Source organism: Ciconia boyciana, chromosome 10 (genome assembly GCF_034638445.1).
Source record: "Ciconia boyciana chromosome 10, ASM3463844v1, whole genome shotgun sequence".
Lineage (NCBI taxonomy): Eukaryota > Metazoa > Chordata > Aves > Ciconiiformes > Ciconiidae > Ciconia > Ciconia boyciana.
In genome coordinates this window covers 26257430-26277689 of record NC_132943.1, presented here as the reverse complement: position 1 = coordinate 26277689, position 20260 = coordinate 26257430, and the positions used below count along the sequence as shown (strand labels likewise).

The following is a 20260-nucleotide window of genomic DNA, read 5'->3' as shown; positions in this document are numbered from 1 at the left end:
AAACTAAATCAAAGACATCACAGCAGTGAGGGATATTTTTCTTGCTGCTGTTGTTCAAATGTGCCTCTATTGACTTCGCCACCAGCACTACCTAGGAAGGAAACACCCCTAACAATCACCAAGCCTGGGTGAATGCTAGGGGAATGCTGCCTTTTAAAGCAAGAGGATCTCATCCATATTTAGGGATGGTAATTTTAGAGCATAAGCATTATGGAGGCAGCACACTGAGCTATGGCTCCGGCTTTCAACACTGGCTTTCAACACTGATACACAGTAGCTGTAATACACAGGTAGGTCTGATGGCAAAGCACAGAGAACCTGAAGAGGAAGAGCTCCTGGGTTCCCTGTCCCCCCCCATTAGTTAGGCTATCAAACGTCTGACTTACAGAGAAAATGTTCTCTCTAGCTGTAATAGAAACACTTCAATTACAAATTGGCTATAAAACAGAGACCTCAGTAAAGCCCTGCCCTCCACTTCAATTTGTTCCTTATTTTAGCACTAATGCAAAAGCCGAAGGCAAACAGCATCCTCACAGCCTTTGCAGGGGCCATTGTATTTGTACTACCCACATGTCTAAAACTTAATACGCGGATAGTTATTCCATTACCAAGATGAAAAGAGCAACAACAACAAACCTGCAGTTAATGCAGAAGCCTTGTTTGAATTCCACCAGGCAAAGAACCAGTCTGAAGTAACTTAGATCACGACAACTGGCATTCAACTTAAACCAGTATTTTTCATATCATGAACACAGTGAATGTTGTACTCGCCTCGAAACACCCAACATCATTAAGGAAAAAAACATTCCACATCAGGTTATTTTGGTATATGTGAAAACATCAGATTGCAAACTATATCCTTCATTTTATTATTATTACTGAGGTACAGAGTATGTTCACAAACCTGAGAGTGACCAGCGACATTGCCAAGTCTAATGCATCACAATGCTGACCTCATACACTGACAAGGCTCCACACAGAGACCATGTATTTCTTGATCAAAACATTCAGTTTTAAAACTATTAAAAGTAAAGCTGACGAGCTGGGCTGAACCAAGGTTTCCTGACTTGCAGTCCCGAGTTGGAAAGATGATCCTGTAACTCATACTGTGTTGCAATAATTTAAGCTGCTTTGTGTTCCTCACAGCACTAAAAAAAGGTGATGGCAACGCATTTTAGATTGTAAGTCATTTGACAACATACACTTTATTCTGATACAAAATTGAAATATTTTAACAATTTTCAATCCATTATGGACTATACTGAAATTTTTACTTTCCACGCTATTTTTCAACTTGTTTAACCACAAGTTCTAAGATTTCAGCACACTAGCACCATTGCTCTTGAAGTCTTTGCCAGTTATTATAGCACATTATTCTGTTTCCAATCTTGCGATATTATCTTCTACATGAAGGCCATTTTTCTTCTACGGAGACACTTGGATTACTTTAGTTCAGGAAAAAGCTAATCTTAGATAGAGATGTCAACCTGTAGCACCCACAGCAGAAAAAGAATCATCCATCAGATATCTGAATTTTAGTGATACTCAAGATCTTTCATGCTCCACACAACTTAAGATACAAACACTTGTCAGAGACCACAGACTGATACGCAAGTCAATATTCCACCGCAGTGTCGACAGTATATGAAAACGTTGATGTCTTAAACACAGGAACCAAAGACAGCAAGTCAGTACATCACACCATCAATGCTTGAAAGACTAGGAGCACTCCCCTTCCCGCCTTAAACATTTAAAGGATATCAAAGTTAAGATGCTGTGTTTAATTTCAGTGTTCTATAACAACAAAACACTCATCACATCTGCATCAACCTGGGCCCCTTTTGGGGAAATACATTTTTACTACCTGGAAGTACCATTTGCTTTTAGATAAACACACAGGTATAGGTATCAAATAAACTTCTGTAGAACTGCAGCTTAGGGACCAATGCTTCGTTAACAGTGTATCTTTACATCTCCATCTCCATTTACAGCTGCTATTTTCACTAGCAGCCACTATAGAAGAACCTAGCCATGGAACAACATTCTTAACTCTTGGAAGTGCCTCTTGGACAAAGATACACTTGACCAAGTACTCCTTAAGGATGTGCTTATCTTTGACAAGGTTTATTTCTGAACAAATTAGTCTAACAAGAGTGTTGTAAATCCAGGTGTGAAAATAATGCTAACAGTGAATATCTAGTTCTACATGTGGTGCAAGAAGACCCCTCCAGAGCACAGAACAAGTCTGCAGCAATGTAGAATCCTCTACTGTTAAGAAAAGGTAGAGCTTTGCTCTATACACAGGCCTACTAATGGGATGCAAACTAGAAAGTTTTTGTTAAAACTTACTTTTGTTAAAACATTTTCAAGATTTTACTGTTAAAAAATTGTAACATTCCCCCTCCCCCCAAGTACAAGAGCATTTGCCCTCAATTGAGTAATCGTAAGACACACGAATGCTTTTCCCCATTGCCTGTTGCTACATACAGATGCCTAGGTGAGCTCACAAGAGCAACTCTGCCTAGCAGAGGAAGAGCAAAGGGTTTCCACCTCTAGGTGTAAGCAAGCCAGCTTGTCACCTCAGCAACAAGCTCTCTAGCATACTACACTACGGAGAGACTGTGGCTTTACTGCAGGGGTTTTAAATTTTGGCTCAACCTTGGCTAACCAAAAACATTTGTCAGTGTTTTTTTTAAACTATATATACAGTCATTGTGAGATTTCCATTAAGTCGCTCCTGATCATTACCATTGTAAATTACTTCCAAGTTAACTTTTAATTGTACGTTACAATGTCAAGAGTTTGCTGTCTGGATGTTTACAGACAGCAGGTAACACGTTTAAATACTTGAATCAGTCTGCAAACATGCCTAAGCCCCAGGTTAAACTGAAACGCACAGGTTCCATTTGACTTTATTTTCTGAGTAACGGAAGCATAACCAACACTAAAATAGAAACTGACTTCACAAAAATAATGCAGACTCAAAAATATATTGGTAAGTTTAAATAGGTACTAGACTACTATATAAAAGGAGTTAAAAACATCCCAGGACTGTAACAATCGAAGATGCAGAAAAGGAAATACATGTTCCAAGAGTTAAGAACCAATGCACATAAAAGCAGATTCCATGGAAAGTTCCTGCATTGCCATTCATCTGTACATACAAACGCAGTTGTGCTTTCAGCTGGGCAGCACGTGACAGTGTTAGCCTCCACCGAGCTACCCTGCCTGAAAGCACCGAAGATCTGAACGGGAACTCTTTGGATTGTACGGAGAAATACAAACCCGCCTGGTAAGCCAAGAGTAATGTATTAGGAGGGAAATCACTGCTCTGACCAAGGTGCCTTTACAGAATTACTGCAGCAGCAGTGTAGCGCACACTACCAAGAACTGTGATGAACAGCTTCAGTGTCTTCACCTTTCCAGGTTTCTGCAAGGCGTCTCTTTCTATTACAAGGTAACGAACAATTCTCAAAACCCCCACAGTATGCTCCCCCCGGAAACCAGAGCACACGTTTCAAAACATTTATCATTTCTGTCTTGTTGATCTCAGACACACAGCCATTTTGTACCTGCCAGGAACAGGAGATTCTCGAGTAGCAATTATGCCAGCAAGCAACCCTCATCCAGAACAGGCAGCACTGGATGGCATATGCTGGAATACTTGCTCCTTAGTACTTAAGGCTTTCCTTGATATTAAAAGGCTGGCAAAGGAAAGCCTCGAAGGAAATAAGGGTTAAACAAGTGTTTTACTATACACTACAAATCTTACCCAGTCAGAAACCTTCAACTGAAGAGGATGTGCAAGACATTCCCCATTTTGTCAAGCAGCAGCTTCTCATTCAACCTGAAAATTAAAGAAATTACTCTTACCTTGTTTAAAAACCTCCCACTACTCTTTAATTCATGAAAAATTTTAAAGGCAAACCTTACCTATGCTCATTGCCCTTCCTTTCAGGTCTAAACGCTAGACCTATTGATTTTGAGTCAACTCAAGTAGCTATCACTCAAGGAGGTTCCAAAAGGTGAAGAACTCTTGCTAGACTTTCTTCGATATTTCAGCTGTGATAAGCAGATTTAACTAGCCTTTGGAAAGCTGCTCACTATCAGCACAGTATCTTATGCCTTCACTTTTCTGGAAGTTGAAGCTGTTGCTCCTGCTGCCTTGTCATTCTTTAATTATGCTGACTTCTCCATACTCAATAGGCTGCTGAAGTCCTGTCTTATGAGTCTCCTTAGCAAAGTATGGATCAAAGAAGTACATCCTAGGTTCTTTAAAGCTGGTTAATCACTGTCCTTACACTTTTCCACATCACAAACAACAGCTAAACTACCCCACCCACCTACAAAGCGGTCACTTACATCCATCTCTTAAAAGGTTGCATACAGATCTTGTTCATAAAGTTTATTATGACACTATTTTTCAAAGTTAACATTGTTGTCACAGTACAGCTACAAGAGGCCCTGTTAAAAAGAACACTGTCAATACATTCTAAAAAAATTTAGAAATACCAGATCAATTGTCAGAAGGGACATCAACCCCATCCTCCAGTTGTCCCTGCAATCAGCTGCAGGCCCCAGGTACAAGTCTACACATCTTCTAGGCGTAGTAACGTACAAAGCAAGTCGGTAGTTAGGTGGCTCACTCCCTAGTGAGTTGTGTTTTAATGTTTTCAAACTCCAAATGGGTTGTTTAAAAAATGCCTTTATTGAAATACAGCCTCCCCCCCACCCCAAGCCCAAATTAATATGTACAACAACAGAAGCGTTCACTAAATCACCAATTCTTGCTTTAACTTTAGAGATTTTAAAACTCCACAGAAAATAAGCAGACTTTGAAATCCAGTTTGGAGGCTACCATCTTGACATCGGTTCCTTGTTTTAGTGTACTGCAGTCTAAATACACTCCAATAACAGTGTTTAAATAACATTGTTTAATTTTTTTTTCAAACAACACACTCATATTTCTACTACTTCTTAAAATTATAATTCATTATTAATATGACTGATTATGCCTTGAGCCATTTCATACATCTTTGCAGATTCATTCCTACACTGGAATCGCATTTACCTTATACTGCACATTGACCCAGAAGTGAAACAGGTGTGAATAATTCCAATACCATATTGTCAAGTGTCTGAGCATTTCTTCTATTGACTGGGTCCCTACTCTTCTGAGTCTGAATTGACAGAAAGCACTGTCCTGGCAACAGTCGAGAGAGAATTCACATCAGCTGAGAAAAGGACAGGCTGTAGTGCCTTCATTTGGGGGTCAGAAGTGAGAATTAGGTACACTTTCTAGCCACATGTGCTGATAAGATTTGCTACTCCAGTGCATCAAATCAAATTGTAACACACTATCATTCTACCTGTGGAAACTCAAGACTGTACCAGTCTACATCGTGGGAAGTGTTTCTAGTCCGTAAAATACAACTAGATCGTGGTTTGTTTTCTCTTCGAGCTCTCAGCTGAGTGCAGACATTCGCAAGGGAAAAAGCTTGAGAACTATACTACTTGGAGCCCATCGTGAACGGGCTTTTGGAACGCATTACCTGGGACTGTCAGTGATTACACCTGTGCTACCCTTGGCTCCCAGTCAGAAGAATGTGTCCAGAAAATTGCCTAGGGTGCATGCAAGAAAGTATATAGCCATTAAGTTATTGAGGAACACACCTATTACTCTCGCTATGACGCCTCATTTAATTGAAACAGCGCAGTCTGGTGTGAGGGAGAGGGAAATGGGGACAAAGGAAGGGGATGAAAATTCCAAGCCACCCTCCCCAAAGTATAGTTTTATTGAAACAGAATCATTGTATATCCCAAGGAAACAGGCACTTGATTCCCCCCACCTTAACTTCTTGGGAATTACAATAAATATAAAGGTAAAAAGCAAGTTTCTTTTTCTCTTCACCCACGACTTAAGCAACTGCAGTTATCCCTTATACATCTCAAATGAGACGGGAGACAGCTTTAATGTGTCTAAAGTTGGTCTTGTTAAAATATTTATCATGCCTTATTTTCTTGAAGCGCTAGTACTAATACAGAACTACAAATTAAAAAAATATGCACAAACCAAAAAGTAATTTGAAATTTTCATTAAGGTAAAGCTTAGTTCTATAATTCACAAACACTAATTTGAGTAACTCAATCCTAGTTATACATCTAAACAAACTATAATGCAACATACAGATGTTTTCCCTCTGTATGCCTATGTAACTCATGTCAATGACAGTTACATATATACACTGAGACTAGACCCCTTAAGACTGCAAATCAATAGGTGTTTCTATTGTTAACTTTAAATTAATACAAAATAGTAATTGAGAAATGCATTAATCCTCTCTATTAACTAACAAGGAAACACCCTAAACTACATTTTATTTCTGTTATAGAGTTCTCTGTACTAAATGTGGAAAAACTGAACTACACAAATATTGAAAAGTTAAAAATTCCTTAATTTGTTTATTCCTGGTACCACTACCACAATTTACAGGGCAATATACCTGATGTAATGGGAAAATAAAAAGAAAAAAGAAAGACAAAGCTACAACAGATAAAGACCTCAGGAATGTACATCTAATCGACACTACATTGCATTAATCAATAGCTGCACTTTTTGCAAACTGTGGCTATGACAGTCCTGAACAAGAAGGGTTTCCTGTTTAAGCTGCAGTAACTTTTCTGACTATGGATCATCGTTCCTTCTGTGGCAGATTTTACAGTTCCTCTAATGCATTTGGGACGACTGTCTCAAAGTAACCTGCAGCTTTCCTGACAACTCCTCGCTCTCTCTCCTGCTAAGAACTGTAGCCTGTTGAATACAGGATAAGAAAATTATTACTCTCAGTGAACAGTTGTACATTATTAATCATCATTATAAATATGCATTACACCTACCCTTTTTCTGGTAGCATTTTTAGAATCTTCTACCACCATAGCCCCCACTTCCACTTCCAGATCCATAACCACCTACAAAAAATAAGGTGTATATTAAAATACAAGAATAACAAGAAATTTAAAACAAAAATAATTATTTTCTGTACAAAACCATATTTACCACCATAGGGACTGCCTGAACTTCTGCCACCAAAGCTGCCACCACCTTTCATGGGACCATAGTTAGACTGCTGTTGTCCACTGTAATTGCCAAAATCATTATAGTTTCCACTTCCACCATAATTACCTGAAACAAATGCAGATTTATAAAGCCACTTTCATTCCAACACTTAGGACATGAAGCTTGCCTAATTATGACATCCAATGTAAATGTAAATTGTAATTGTTTAAAACAATTTAAAATAGAACTGCAAGCACTTTGCATGCTACCTCTACTCACAATGCACAAATGACAGAAGACCCTTAGCATTTTGAAGATTAGAAACTGGTATTTCACTGAAGATGAAAAACACCATGCTACATTAGAAAATTTATACAGGTTTGAGTAGGCAACTTGAAGTTAATACAACAGGCCAAATTTAAGGCCTCCAAACTCAGAAGAGCACAGGAGTTTCATTGTCATATTCTTCCACTGCCCAATGCTCTGCATGTCTGACAATGTAAACTACATACAACCTATTTGCTCCAAAAAGTGATAAAAGTGTAACAGGCATGCTACATATACACATCAGAGGGAATGCAGCAGTATGCATATGAAGTATGCAGCAGATTTTGCAGCTTAACTCCCCAAACTTGCACTAGTCCTTGCAAGTTCTTACTGCTCCTTCTCCAACAACTCTAGTAAAGCACCTAAGCTATTTTTGCATTTGTGGGATACCCTTACCAGAAACATCCTGTCTATCATTAAAGGCCTCCCTAGAAGTTACCCCAGATTTAAAAATCAACCCTATCGTTCAGAAATCCCTGCAAGGAAATTCATACTGACAATGTAGAACATGGCTAAACTGATCATACAACAGGACAAAGCTAGATGTATTTTGGTTAGATATTAGTATAGATTTTTAATATACTCATCGAGAGCTTACACTAGTTAAGGCTGTAAAACAGTACTATAATTACGCAATTTCCAGTTAGTCTAATTAGAATGTGTAACTGGCAAAAGGACTGCTTTTATAAAAAATAACTGGAGTAGTTCATTTCGCAGGCAAACAATAAAAAAAGCCTACAGAAACTTAGATGTACAGTCCTCACCAAAGAGGACATGATCTACACGATATGAACTGGCATCTGACAGCAACAGCACACTTCAAATGGTCAGAAGTTTAAAAATTCTCCTACTCTACTGCTACACACAGATTTATAGCTGCTGCTTTTTGAAAAATAAGTTCCAGGCAAAATAACGTTGTATAGCATATCAAAGCTGATCCAGAGGGAAAAGAACTTTCCCTATGTAACGCAGCATTCTGCATTCAGACCTAACTGTACAACTAATTTTATGCAGTATCATACTTCAGGCATTGTACAACTCGGACCCGCCTAAAAAAAATAGATGTCTAATTAAAGCTGGCATCTTACCACCACCAAAATTTCCTCCTTCATTATAGCCATCGTATCCTCCTCCTCCACCTCCATATCCACCACCTGGGTTTCCATATCCTGGTCCTCCACCACCACCATAACCTCCTCTGCTGCCATAGCCAGGACCACCTCCATAGTTGCCACCTTTGAATATAAGAGGAGTCAAAGTAAACACACCAAAGTGAAATATTGGTAAGAAAAGGTCCATTTAACAAAAAAAACAACAAAAACACACAACGAAAGTGTCCCACGATGTTTTCCCTGTATTATATCCGTTGGGGTTGCATAATTTATCTAAACTATTTAGTCCAAACAAAAAAATCCCATTAGTTTATGTATACCCTTGAAGCATGATACTTAAAAGTTCATTCTGACACACAAAAATACGTAGACACGCTGCTACCACCACCAGCACCCATTACATGTAATAACTGCCTCTTTACACAAATGGCTTTGTCAGTACTGTGTATCATCCTCGTTATTCGTCCGAACTGAAATGACTCAGTAGGCAAAGCCCTCAAAAGAATTCTGGTTTACAGTTTTTATCTAGATGTACAGTTTTATTTACACGTGTGTCAAGAGGATCACATAAAGCATATCTGAAAGACTTAGTATTCCAGATGCTGATCTGGTCTCCAATATTTTGATAGAGTAGTTCCAAACTGGAAAATTGTTCCAAAGAACTCAACATCACTACGTGTATCTGCTTATAGAATCAGGACATAACTACATGCTACTTCCCTCATTTTCTCCCCCCCACAAAAATGCTACTTCCACAGCCATTTGGTAATTTCCACAGTTCTCTTCAGATGCATTTTGGAAACCCATCCAAACTTCATAATGAAAAAGATACTACTGAGCCATGAAAAGTCTTACAGTTGATTGAAAAGATTTCTGGTATGTTAGTTGGCCACTGCTTTATTCAGTTTTAGTCATCTCAACTGACAGCAAAATCTTCATTTAGTTCTCAATAATCATAAACAGCTGCTGCATGACCTCATGACATGAGGTTATTTACAGGGTAAATACAGAGTATTTTTTTTCCACCCATCATTTTGTGGGGAAACCAAAACACTCTTTACAGCTTTAACTCTTCACAGCTCTACAATGTCGAAAACATTATCACCAAAGTAGACTTGGTTTCCAAGGAGAAGGCATGACTTACAGCTGGTTATAACGGGGGGGGGGGGGGGGGGGAAGCAAACAATACACTTACCATCACCAAATCCATTGTATCCGTCACCACCCCCAAAGCTTCCTCTGCTCCCACCACCGCCACCACCACCCCCATAGCCTCCTGGAACACAAAACAGATGAGAATGTTTTCCTGAACACACGTTAAGTGTTTAAGTCAAGTGACATGGGAAATAAAAAAACAGAAATCACAGTCTATATAAACATTCCAGTCATTTACCTCTTCCACCAAAGTTTCCTCCTCGGCCAAAGTTCCCTCCACCGCCTCCGAAGTTTCCACGACCCATGAAGTTGCCTGAGCCACCCCCACGACCTACAAAATATTTTACTTAAATTACATTAATTGAAAACCAGTTACATAAAATAACCATGCACAACTCCAAACTCACCTCTCTGAGAACTAGCAGTCTGCATCTCTTGTTTTGAGAGTGCCTTTTTCACTTCACAGTTATGTCCGTTTATAGTATGATATTTCTGAACTAGAGAAAATTGTGAAATAGGAGTTAGAAAATCAAATTATTGAAAGCAATATTCTGTAAAACTCACAGCAAGCTACTGTAAGGCACAACCACACTTTTAAAAGGAACATTAAATCTACCCTATCTCTTACAATAGTCAAGCAGTTCATTATGCCAACGTCTTACATTCCACACACTGCTGTTCCGAAATCTAACGTTACACACTTTTATCCCCTAAGTAATTTCTCACTTAAAGAGTTACATACCAACAATTTTGTCAACTGTATCATGATCATCAAAAGTTACAAAAGCGAAGCCTCTTTTCTTTCCACTTTGCCTGTCTTCCATGACTTCTATGGTTTCAATCTTGCCATATTTTTCAAAGTACTCCCTTAAATTATATTCTTCTGTATCTTCTTTAATTCCACCAACAAATATTTTCTTTACTGTGAGATGTGCCCCAGGCTTTACAGAATCCTACAACACCAAAAATGACGTTCAGTGTTTTAAATTATTAGATAAAGATTAGGAAACAAGGTTAACTGAAACACTAACTTACCTCCCTTGAAACTGCCCTCTTTGGTTCAACCACGCGTCCATCAACCTTATGTGGCCGAGCACTCATGGCAGCATCCACCTCCTCCACACAAGAGTAAGTCACAAAGCCAAAGCCCCTGGAACGTTTTGTTTGTGGGTCTCTCATCACCTGCAAAAACATAGGGGGTACTCTGCATTTCTGCACTAGATTAAGTATCTATATCCTTTCAAAAGCACAAACTACTATTTGACACTTTACCACACAGTCTGTGAGCGTGCCCCATTTTTCAAAGTGCTCTCTCAAGCTATCATCTGTTGTTTCAAAGCTCAGACCTCCAATGAACAGCTTTCTCAACTGCTCCGGCTCCTTTGGCTCATGGCCCTACAAAATCAAAAATCAAAAACGTATTTTGAATACAAACTACAGCGTTAAAATTTCACAGAATTACTAAAAATTATCTGTGCACATTATAACTACAAATAGGTGGAATACATTTACATAAAAACAATGACTTCTAATGGGTTTAGGCAGCAGCATAGTAAACACTTAATGAGGTGTGATTTTAATTAAAACACTAACTAACTAACAAGAGTGCTCAAATGCAAACAACAGTAAAGAGCTTTCAATATACTAAATAATTTGGTTGCTCCCCCCGCCCCCGAACTGCATTCATTTTATGCCTATCTTATGTTCGAGTTGCATATTGCTCTGTAGGGATTAGCAATGAAGCACCGCTAGATAAAGGGAAGTTCTAACACTTTATGAAGCATAATCATGAGGAACTATAAAAAATTTAAGAACACAGTGTACAAGAAAAAAGGTTATTGTCCAAATTGAGTGTCTAGTCTTTTGGGATATGCATTTTGAAAGGTTATTTTTATGCATTTTGAAGAAGTTTATCAATTCTTATTTCCTTAAAACTGTAAATTTTGTATTTGGATAATTTTGTCAGTTGAGTGCATGCAAGCAAGAAAGTAGGAGTACATATGTGGTTCTCAGTGTTATAGGAAATACCTCTTAAACATGGGTCAACATGGACTTACATCTTACAGATAAAAAAAAGTCTTGAATAATTATTAATCAGTGACTAGTAGCAAGTACAGCTACTGGAATAAGACTGGTACCTTAACAAGCATCGTAAAAGAAACTTAAGTTTAATTGAAGCTCTTGACAATATCACCTATATATGACCAGCCATATTTTAAAATGCGCTAATTTTCAGAGCCCAGTTTCTTACAACCTGATTAAAGTGGGCTTACAAGTGCATTAGTGTTTCTGCTCTCTGATTTCAGTGTTGCATGGTTTTTTAGTTAGGCAGGGAATATCCCCATACATTTAACAGGAGTTTATGAAAAATTATTTTAGCACTTTCTCCCATCCCCACAACAGAGAAGTCTTTAAAAAAGCAACCAGATTAAAATCTTATTTAGCAAGCTGGTACTTTTGTGCATGTAAAACACTCCACAACAAGGTGCTGGCTAGCTATGCTGCATTTGACTTCAATTCTGCAGCACGAATGCGTAACAGGCTTCACTGTTTCTGCTGCAGTGGGTTAACCTAGACTAGATGCAGCATTAGCCTGAGAGCTGAACTATATAAAACCAGCCAGACTTCTACATGTAGATGTCTTGCTTCAAACCTGAAGGTGAAGTGCTTTAACCGCTGTCACAGTTTAAATAAAGGGGGTGGTGGGGCTAGGGTTGGTCAGAAAAGCATACATCCCTTTGAGTGCCACACAACCACACTAAGGAGCAATGAATACTGTAAAGCAATACACGGCAAAAGAGAATTTCTGAATTATATACTGCTTTAGGAAACCATTGGTTTATAATGTTCAGGTTGTACTACAGGAAACAATGCCTAAGATTATTAAAAGCTGGCTGGGAAGTAGATCCTTCCTCTTATACCTGCTAAACTTAGCAAGAAAGAGCCCCAGCATTCTCGGTAACAACTTTCTATTTAAGGCACTAACTTTGTTACTACAGGAACATCGTATAAATGATTGGCAGTCAGTGATCTTGTGACTACGAAGTAAAGCTTCTTTTCTATGGTCTTCCAAGCAGTCTGGACTACAGAAGTATAATAATAATAAAAAAATCTCACTGCTAATTATACATAAACTTAAAATCTTAGAGGGTAACACACCTACTGTATACAGAAACTGATTTAGGTTAAGTGAAATATTGTTTTCTGTTGCTAATTGCATTTTTTTAAAAATCTACTGGCACTACTTAATTTTTAGCTGAGTTATGTTAAAGCTGGGAACATTAAGTGTTGCAAACTCTCCTACATATATTAAAGGAAATCTATTATGTGAAACTGTAGAGTTTAGACTTCTCCAAAACCAAAAACCTATACAAGATAAAACTGGACAGACTTTTCACAGTTCTCTGACACCCCTCTAGGCTACAGAGTTTTCAGTTAGCAACTCAGACTGCTTTTACTTTCTAAAGTAAATGACCACAGAACTCTTCAGGTCACTCCTGAAAGGAAAAGTGAAGTCCTTTCTGCTTATTTTTATTATGTGCACATAAACTGCTGCTCTCATATAGGAGGAAAAACACTTGCTGTTACAGCTTCTCCCTTCTATCGGAAAGAAATTATTTAAAGAAAATATCCTATGTTATAGGAACTATCCACAGAAATAAAGGGCAACATTTTCTTAGGGAATTAGTTGCTTTTTTCAGGCATTTTGTTCTCACTGGCGATATGCATCTCTAGGGTTTTCAGACTGCTGTCCTCTATAACACAAGATGTTGTTTCTCAGTCCTTCTGCTGCAGGCTAGTTTTAACAGCAGTCTCTGCTGGGCAGCCAACCTTGCACAACACATCTCTCCCTTCTTCCCTAGTGTAACTACTACAACTGCTTCAACAAGATCAGCAGGCTCCCTCCCACTCAGCTGATACTGTGGGCCAGCACGCCATTTTGCAGTGCTCCTTCAGTCGGGGGTGTGGGGAGTAGCGGTAAGAACGCGCAGCCTGCCTGCAACCAGCAGGCTGGCAAGAAGCTTCGCTTCTCCCCTAGGCAGTTTAAGGGACTTCCCAAACATATTACTAGGCTCTGAGGAGGCGTGGAACTTTCTTTCCAGCCTTGACTAGCGACTTCCTCCCTCAAGGCAAAGCTCCACGCAGCACCGACCGCCTCCATTTTGTGAGCGATCTCGTCTCCTCCACCCGCAATATGGAGCCGGAGGGGCGGGGCGCGGGCGCGCGCAGCAGCGCCCGCCCCGCCGGCCACGTCCCAGCGCCGCAGTGGCGCCATGGGAGTGTCCCGCGCTGGCGGGGCTGCGGCGCTCGGCCGGCAAGGGCGGCCCCGGAGGAGGGCAGGGAGAGGCCGGCATCGCGGGGGAACACCTGGTTCCCTCTGCTCACCCTTTCTCGCGATCAAAATTGAACCACTGGTTCCTACGTCCTACCTAAAACCCCCAACACTCAGCGCAGTCTAACTGTACCCCTCTCAGAAAAGAGGAAGCAAAAATGGCAGTTTTTTACAATTCCTGTAAAAAACTCGTCGCTGCTGCAGATTCGCACTGCCTTTATGCTGAGTTTGTTATAAACTTAACTTTCATATGGCAAGGGTTTTGAATAATCAGCCTTTTGGGGTTGCAGTAGTTCTCTCTAAAGGCACCGTTTTCAGGTGGAGTCCTCCCGTGCATTGTACCTCTATGAACAGCAGCAAGTGTCCAGAAAATGCCTGGCACCACACCTATGCTTATCTGCAGCTAAACCTGCAAGATGAGACTGCTCTGTCTCCCAGGCAGTCCAATCCTAGGCTGCCTTCTGAGACGGGAAAGCTGACAGACAACTGGGGCCTCACCAACTTACTCTGGGCAACATTTTCTCTAGAAACTTAATAGCTTTTAAGTACATTCCTGGTCAAGCTACTTTTGTAAACTACAAGAGCTTATTAAGTAGGCAGCTGAGTGACCTGAGTTACATTCTATCCAAAGTCCAAGATCAGCGAGACAGTTGCAACATTCCTTCCAGAAGGACTTTACACACCGTACTTCAATACAAAATAACCATACGCTACCAGATACATGCAACTCGGACAAGGTTTGTTCTTAATTCAAGTGTACAGGCCCTCCCACATTGCAGTACTGTATCATTCCAGAAAAAGTTGCCTTGAACTAGCTAAAATATTCAGCCACCCTGGAAAAGTAATGTTAGATAGCAAACAAATAAAAATAAACAATCAGAAAATGTCTCAGTTATAAGCTACATAAGCATATTTAATACCCTCTTTGCTGATCTTAGAATTGAGTTTATTTTCTGAAGGGTATCAAGACTTTTTATTCCCCCCTCCCATTTCCACACCCTGCCCCAAAGTAACTAGCTCCCATCCTCCCAGAACAGCCCCAACATCTTCTCTATACTACGCACCTTATTCAGTCTACGGTATTTCTGCTAGAAGCAAAAGAAAACAGTTATTTTTACTTAGTACAGCCTCGCTTTCATTTGCAGTGACTATTAGGCAACCATTTTTATTTAAAAAAAAAAAAAAGAAAAAAAAAAAAGAACCTGTCTTCATTCCCACTAAAAACAGGATTTTGAAGATAGGAAGGAATCAAGTTCCTGCTGATACTCTGAGGATGCATGAATTTCTCAAAAAAATAATTACACCTTGCTTTAATCACAAACATACATTTAATCAGTTTTGTTATAACAGAAAACTAGAAAAGCAAAACTTCCCCACTATGCTTAACACCCCACCCCTTACAATTTAAGTAATATACTGCAATTTAAAGTTACTCCGCTAATATGGGGATGAAGAAGGTAGAAAAAAAGCTATGCATTAATACATCAGATAGAAATGGTTACTTTTTTTTTTAATCTCTACCCCTTAAAGCTACTTTTTTAAATTAAAAAAAGCAATCCTCTCACCTGTGAGGATCGTCTTCCTTTCCTCTTGTAGTCTTCCACATCTCTCTCTTCCTTAAGAGCAGCCATTTTGGAAGGGTACTCTAACTCAGCCTTTCTTTTAGATCTAGGAAACCTAGAAAACAGGTTGGATAAGTCAGTACTTACCCAAATTCCTGTGAAGCAGGGCCTTCTCTGGCTGCAACGCACGGGTGTGGCTTTATAGGAGGAAACCGGAGAGGGGTGAAAGTAGAAAAAATATAAGCATTTAAAAGGGTAGAGTTAAAATCCTCAAACTATTTTGCTCACAGTTAAGAAGAGCTGCAGAGGGAACATCTGCTACCCTAGTAAAGGTCTTTTTACAACTGTTGGAATAACTAGGTACAACCTGAAGCTGAAATGTGTAGAAAACAACCTATGTCAATGACTGTCTTACATAACTGTCGTGAATACAACTGGTACAGGGCAAGCAAATTCCACCTTTGATACCCAAGCCCATTACATAAATAAAATTCTACTTCTCTAGATGTTAAATCAAAAAATATTTAACGTTTTGCAAATACTGCTTATTAGAATTATGTGTAACCTATTGTAATCAGTGATCCAGCAGCCTACAAAACTGCTGATGGACACAAACTAGAGGATGTGTTAAATGTTTTCTATATTGAAAAATATTTTCCACTAACACCAGTGCAAGAATCCTTCACTGATTCTATTCTTGCAACATCAGAAATTTTAACACTTGATCCTCAGCAATCTGTAGCACTAGCCATCTGCATTACTTTTGCTTCCAAGTGATGTATTTGATTACTACCCTGTACTCTCTATTTACAGGCCCAAGTTCTCACAATAAATGTTAACAAAGTTATGTACCTATCATTACAAAAATCAAGTATTTCACAAGATAAGCTCAGTGAATTAATCCCTATCTCAGCATTCAAATAAAAAAATCACATTCCCTTTATCGTTTATTATTCCAAGTTTCCTGAGATCATTGTTACCTAATTTGTCTTACTATACTGTATTAGTATCTTTGGCTACAGTTTATCACTACTGGGACGTTTTTTGAAACTTTACTACAGTAGCCAAAATCGAATACTGTCAAATAAGAGGCTTCTGTAAAACTACATTTGTGTTGCATTAAAATAATTGATATTTGCAAGATTAGGTGTATATTACGGTGGGGGGTTTTGTTTGGGTTGTGCGTTTTTTTGTTTGGTTGTTTTTTTTTAATTTATTCCTGCAAATATGGCATAGGGAAAGGCAGGCAGGTCTCTACTAATGACCAATATGTACTGTTATTCAGAGTGAAAATTATTATTTAATATAATCCCATGTTAAAATCCAGCTTCAAATTAAAAACAACTGTGAAATCATGAGTACCACGATTTAATGCATTAACAATTGTAAAGGTTTTATGAAGTAACATCAAAGTGTTTGTATTATCTTCAGTTCCTCTCTACACAATGTTAAACCTGCTCTTGAAATCCTTTAAATCAAACATCAGTTTGACTTAGGAGGTATTGGGATACTAAGTGTTTCAACTGAGCTGTTCAATTCCTTAAGTCATACAAGGGAGGTATGAAACAGAACATTAACAATTCAAGGGCTTTTAAAAAAGTAGCTGTATGGCAAAATAAAACTTTGGGAATTGTTAGGGAGGAAAGGGATAAGCCTATTTAAATACAGTTTTAATTAATGAAAAGTATGCAATTCCTCTCTGATTTTGTCACCTGCTCATTTCCCCAGTGAGGCTCCATGCTGGCCAGCATAAAGCTCTCAGGCACGGTCTCTGCCACGATGGCCTCTGAAGGCCATGATGGTCAAAAGACTTGACTCCTTGCTGATGCATACCTTCAGCTAAGTGGAACACAGCCCCGTTCAGCCCTATTCCTATTTTGCCTCATAGAAAGTTGTTAAAAAAACCTGTCAATATTAGCTTTTGTTATACTTAACATCAACAAAATACTATATTCAACTCTAAATAAAAATATTCAGAACATTTTTATCAGCCGAGTTAAACTAACACTGAAATAGTTGTATACTGCAACTTAACTACAGAACTGAAAGTAGTCTCAGAACAAATCTGTTAGTTATAATGAGCAGAAAGTCACCAGAAGATGTCTCATTACTCAAAGGAACTTATAATGCTATCATATCTCTTACAGAGACAAGGAGTAAGGTAATAGAGGTGAAACAGACATTCCAAAGATGGAAGTTTACCTGTCCATTCAGAGAATACTATGGAGATGTATTGGTCTTTTTTGTGAATAGCTAAAGTTGGACCTAATGTGCATACGGTATATTGTGCCAAACCTAACAGTTAAAGCAGCAAAACAATAGATTTTCAGCTCTAAGTGTGTTTGCAGTTCATTCCCAACGCCAATAGGAACGTCTGCTGGGAAAAAAACAAGATATTAGCTTAATAACTTATGTGATGGGTTTCCAAGCTTTATTGAAGCACATTCAAATGCTTTGAACCCATCAACCCTCCCAGTTGTCAAACTATTCAACAACTCTGAAGCAGCTAAAACAATTGCTTACATGGAAAAGTTATTTTTAGCTGTTTTGCTAAGGGATCCAGTTTCTTCCCTGCTTTTAACAGAAACTAGTGTGACCTGTTGGTTTCTCTGTTCTTAATTTGCTAAGGTTTCAGCTTGCAATGAAGGGGGTCAAGACAAAAAAAAAAAAAACCACAACCCAAAAAAAATCCAAAAAACCCTGCACCATTTTTGCTCACCATACTTTACTTGAAATACTTGAGCAAAAGAACTTAGATTTTGAGGAGAGAGGAAAGAAAAGCAAGGGGGGATATCATGACAGAATTTCCCTCCACGTAGGGTGTAGATGATTGCCCAATGTGCATTTGATCTCGACTTCATTCAAGTTGAGGAAAATCTGAACCAAGGTTTGTGCAGGACTGCTTCTTCCTGTTGCCTACCAGGATCATGGCGGGATGCCACCGAATGTGGTGTTTCTTGTGCATGTGTGGTTGGAGGAGTGAAGAAAGGGAAATGGGAACTATACGAGAAAGCTTTGCACTATGCCTTCCCCCACCTGCCCGGGCAGCAAAGCCTCGCTACACGTGCTAACTCCCCTTGGGAAGGGGGGGGAGGGATATTAGGGAGGTGCTGCAACGTGTACCAGCATTCCTCAGCGAGAAGCAGAGCACGGCACTAAACGACCTTAATACGGTAAAAGTCTCTTCCCAGGAAAATGAGTGGGAAGAGAATATCCCTAGCGCACTACTCCGGGTAGCTTGGGGGGGGGGGGGGGGGGGCACACAGGGAGGACAGAACAATGACACACGCACGTGTGGGACTCGCTTCTCCCCACTCTCGCCCGAATACGCGCCTAAGCGTTCCGGCATCCCCCAGGATACCTGAGGAGGCCTCTGCTACCCACAGCCCTGTCCCAAGCCGAGGGCCAGGCCTCCCCCACCCGCCCACGCTCTGGAGCGCAGCGAAATGGCGGCCGCAGTCGCTGCGCCCGAGGGGCCGCACGGCGGAAGCGCAGCCTCTCCCGCATCCTCCCTCTTCCTGCCAGCGGACGCCATTGCGGGCTAATGCACCATGTCGCAGGGAAAAACGAGTCTGGGGCGCAGCAGAAACGCTACAAGGAGGCGGCGGCCGCTCCGGAGCAGCGGCGGGAACCGCTGGGGCACCACTACGAGCCCTCCAGCCCGCTGCACCCAGCGCCCCCCCTTCCCGCCCGGGGGCTCTGGCGGGGCGTTAAAGCAGCTCTACGGCCGCGGGGAGGAGGAGGCCGCTTCACCTCCCCTTCCACCCTTGCCTCAGCTCAGCCTAGCGAGTCCCGCTCCCTCCACGCGGCGAGCAGTTACCTCCATTTTGTGACCAGACTCGCCTCCTTCGGTATCAATATGGAGCCGAGAGGAAGAGGAGGGGGAGGGCGGAGGAGGGGTCACGTGCTGGGAAGGCGGGCTCCAGGCACCGCGCGACAGGGCGGGAGGGGGAGGGGAGGGTTGGCAGCTGCACGCGCGCGCGCGCGCAGGCGGCCGTTGCCGCTTTCTTCTCAGCGCCCGCCGCCCCTCCCCCCGCCCCGCGAGCCCTGGGCCGCGCTCGGCGGAGCGGCCCCTTCCCCACCGAGAGGGCGGAAAAGGACGGGAGCGAGGACAGCCGGAGAGGGAGGGTGGGGATGGGGTAGGAGAGGTGAGAGAAGATAAGAGATAACCGTGCCAGCGTTCAGTTAAGCACCTTCCCGCCCTCGTCGGTCCCACGCCGGCAGCTGGCCTGGCGCACTAACCGCCGCCCGCTGTGGGGGTGGCGGCGCCGGCGCGCAGCCGTGACTGGTGCGCACAGGCGGGCACCGCCTCTCCTCTCACGTAAGGCCGCCCGCCGGCCTTGCGGCCTCCCCCCGCCACGGCTGCCCGCCCCCGCCTCCTGCCTGGCGCGGGCCGCGAGTCCCGAGCGCAGCCCGCGGGTGGCTGGTCTGTATCTCGTCTGCCTGCGGCCGTGGGGGCTGCTGTGTGAAGGGGGAGTCATCGAAATACCGGCCTTGAGGGAGATTGTTAATCAGACGGGTTAAAACGCTTTGTAGGAAAGAAAAGGAAAGGAGGGAATGTGATGCTTACAGAGGACTTCTGCAGGAGTATCAGGGTATGCCTGAGGCGCCCAGGACCTTCTAAAAGAAGTTATTTGTCTCCATGTATTGCTTTTGTCCTGGAGGCGCTGCAGGGAGGCAACGAAAAGATTTGCTCTCCGGAAACTGTTTAGCG

The 20260-nt window shown here is 41.2% G+C and overlaps 1 protein-coding gene across 17 annotated transcripts; it reads right to left on the bottom strand.

The window, feature by feature from the left end:
• Window positions 1-887: 887 nt before the first annotated feature.
• On the bottom strand, window positions 888-19886 carry HNRNPA3 (heterogeneous nuclear ribonucleoprotein A3). 17 transcript variants are annotated; one of them, XR_012044365.1, is made up of 14 exons: window positions 17749-17900; window positions 15550-15661; window positions 15049-15072; window positions 10924-11046; window positions 10687-10833; window positions 10394-10604; window positions 10059-10148; window positions 9890-9997; window positions 9692-9772; window positions 8473-8619; window positions 7058-7183; window positions 6898-6969; window positions 3773-3847; window positions 921-1487 (listed from the first exon to the last, which is right to left on the bottom strand). XR_012044365.1 is itself a non-coding variant. In XM_072874589.1 (13 exons), exons 1-12 carry the CDS (start codon window positions 17754-17756, stop codon window positions 6917-6919), a joined length of 1230 nt encoding a protein of 409 aa, XP_072730690.1. In that variant the 5' UTR covers window positions 17757-17900; the 3' UTR covers window positions 888-3847; window positions 6898-6916. The 17 variants fall into 17 exon arrangements, 16 of the variants coding, with proteins under 16 accessions (XP_072730690.1, XP_072730695.1, XP_072730699.1 ...); XM_072874589.1 differs by having other exon boundaries at window positions 888-3847; XM_072874594.1 differs by lacking the exons at window positions 921-1487; window positions 3773-3847; window positions 17749-17900 and adding exons at window positions 5681-6811; window positions 19740-19886.
• Between the last annotated feature and the right edge of the window lie 374 nt (window positions 19887-20260).

Coding starts and splice junctions, on each gene's coding strand:
- HNRNPA3 (XM_072874589.1), bottom strand. Junction 9,998..10,058: donor GACTGCTAGTTCTCAGAGAG/GTGAGTTTGGAG, acceptor ATGTAATTTAAG/TAAAATATTTTGTAGGTCGT. Junction 7,184..8,472: donor AGGAGGAAATTTTGGTGGTG/GTAAGATGCCAG, acceptor CATTTGTTTCAG/GTAATTATGGTGGAAGTGGA.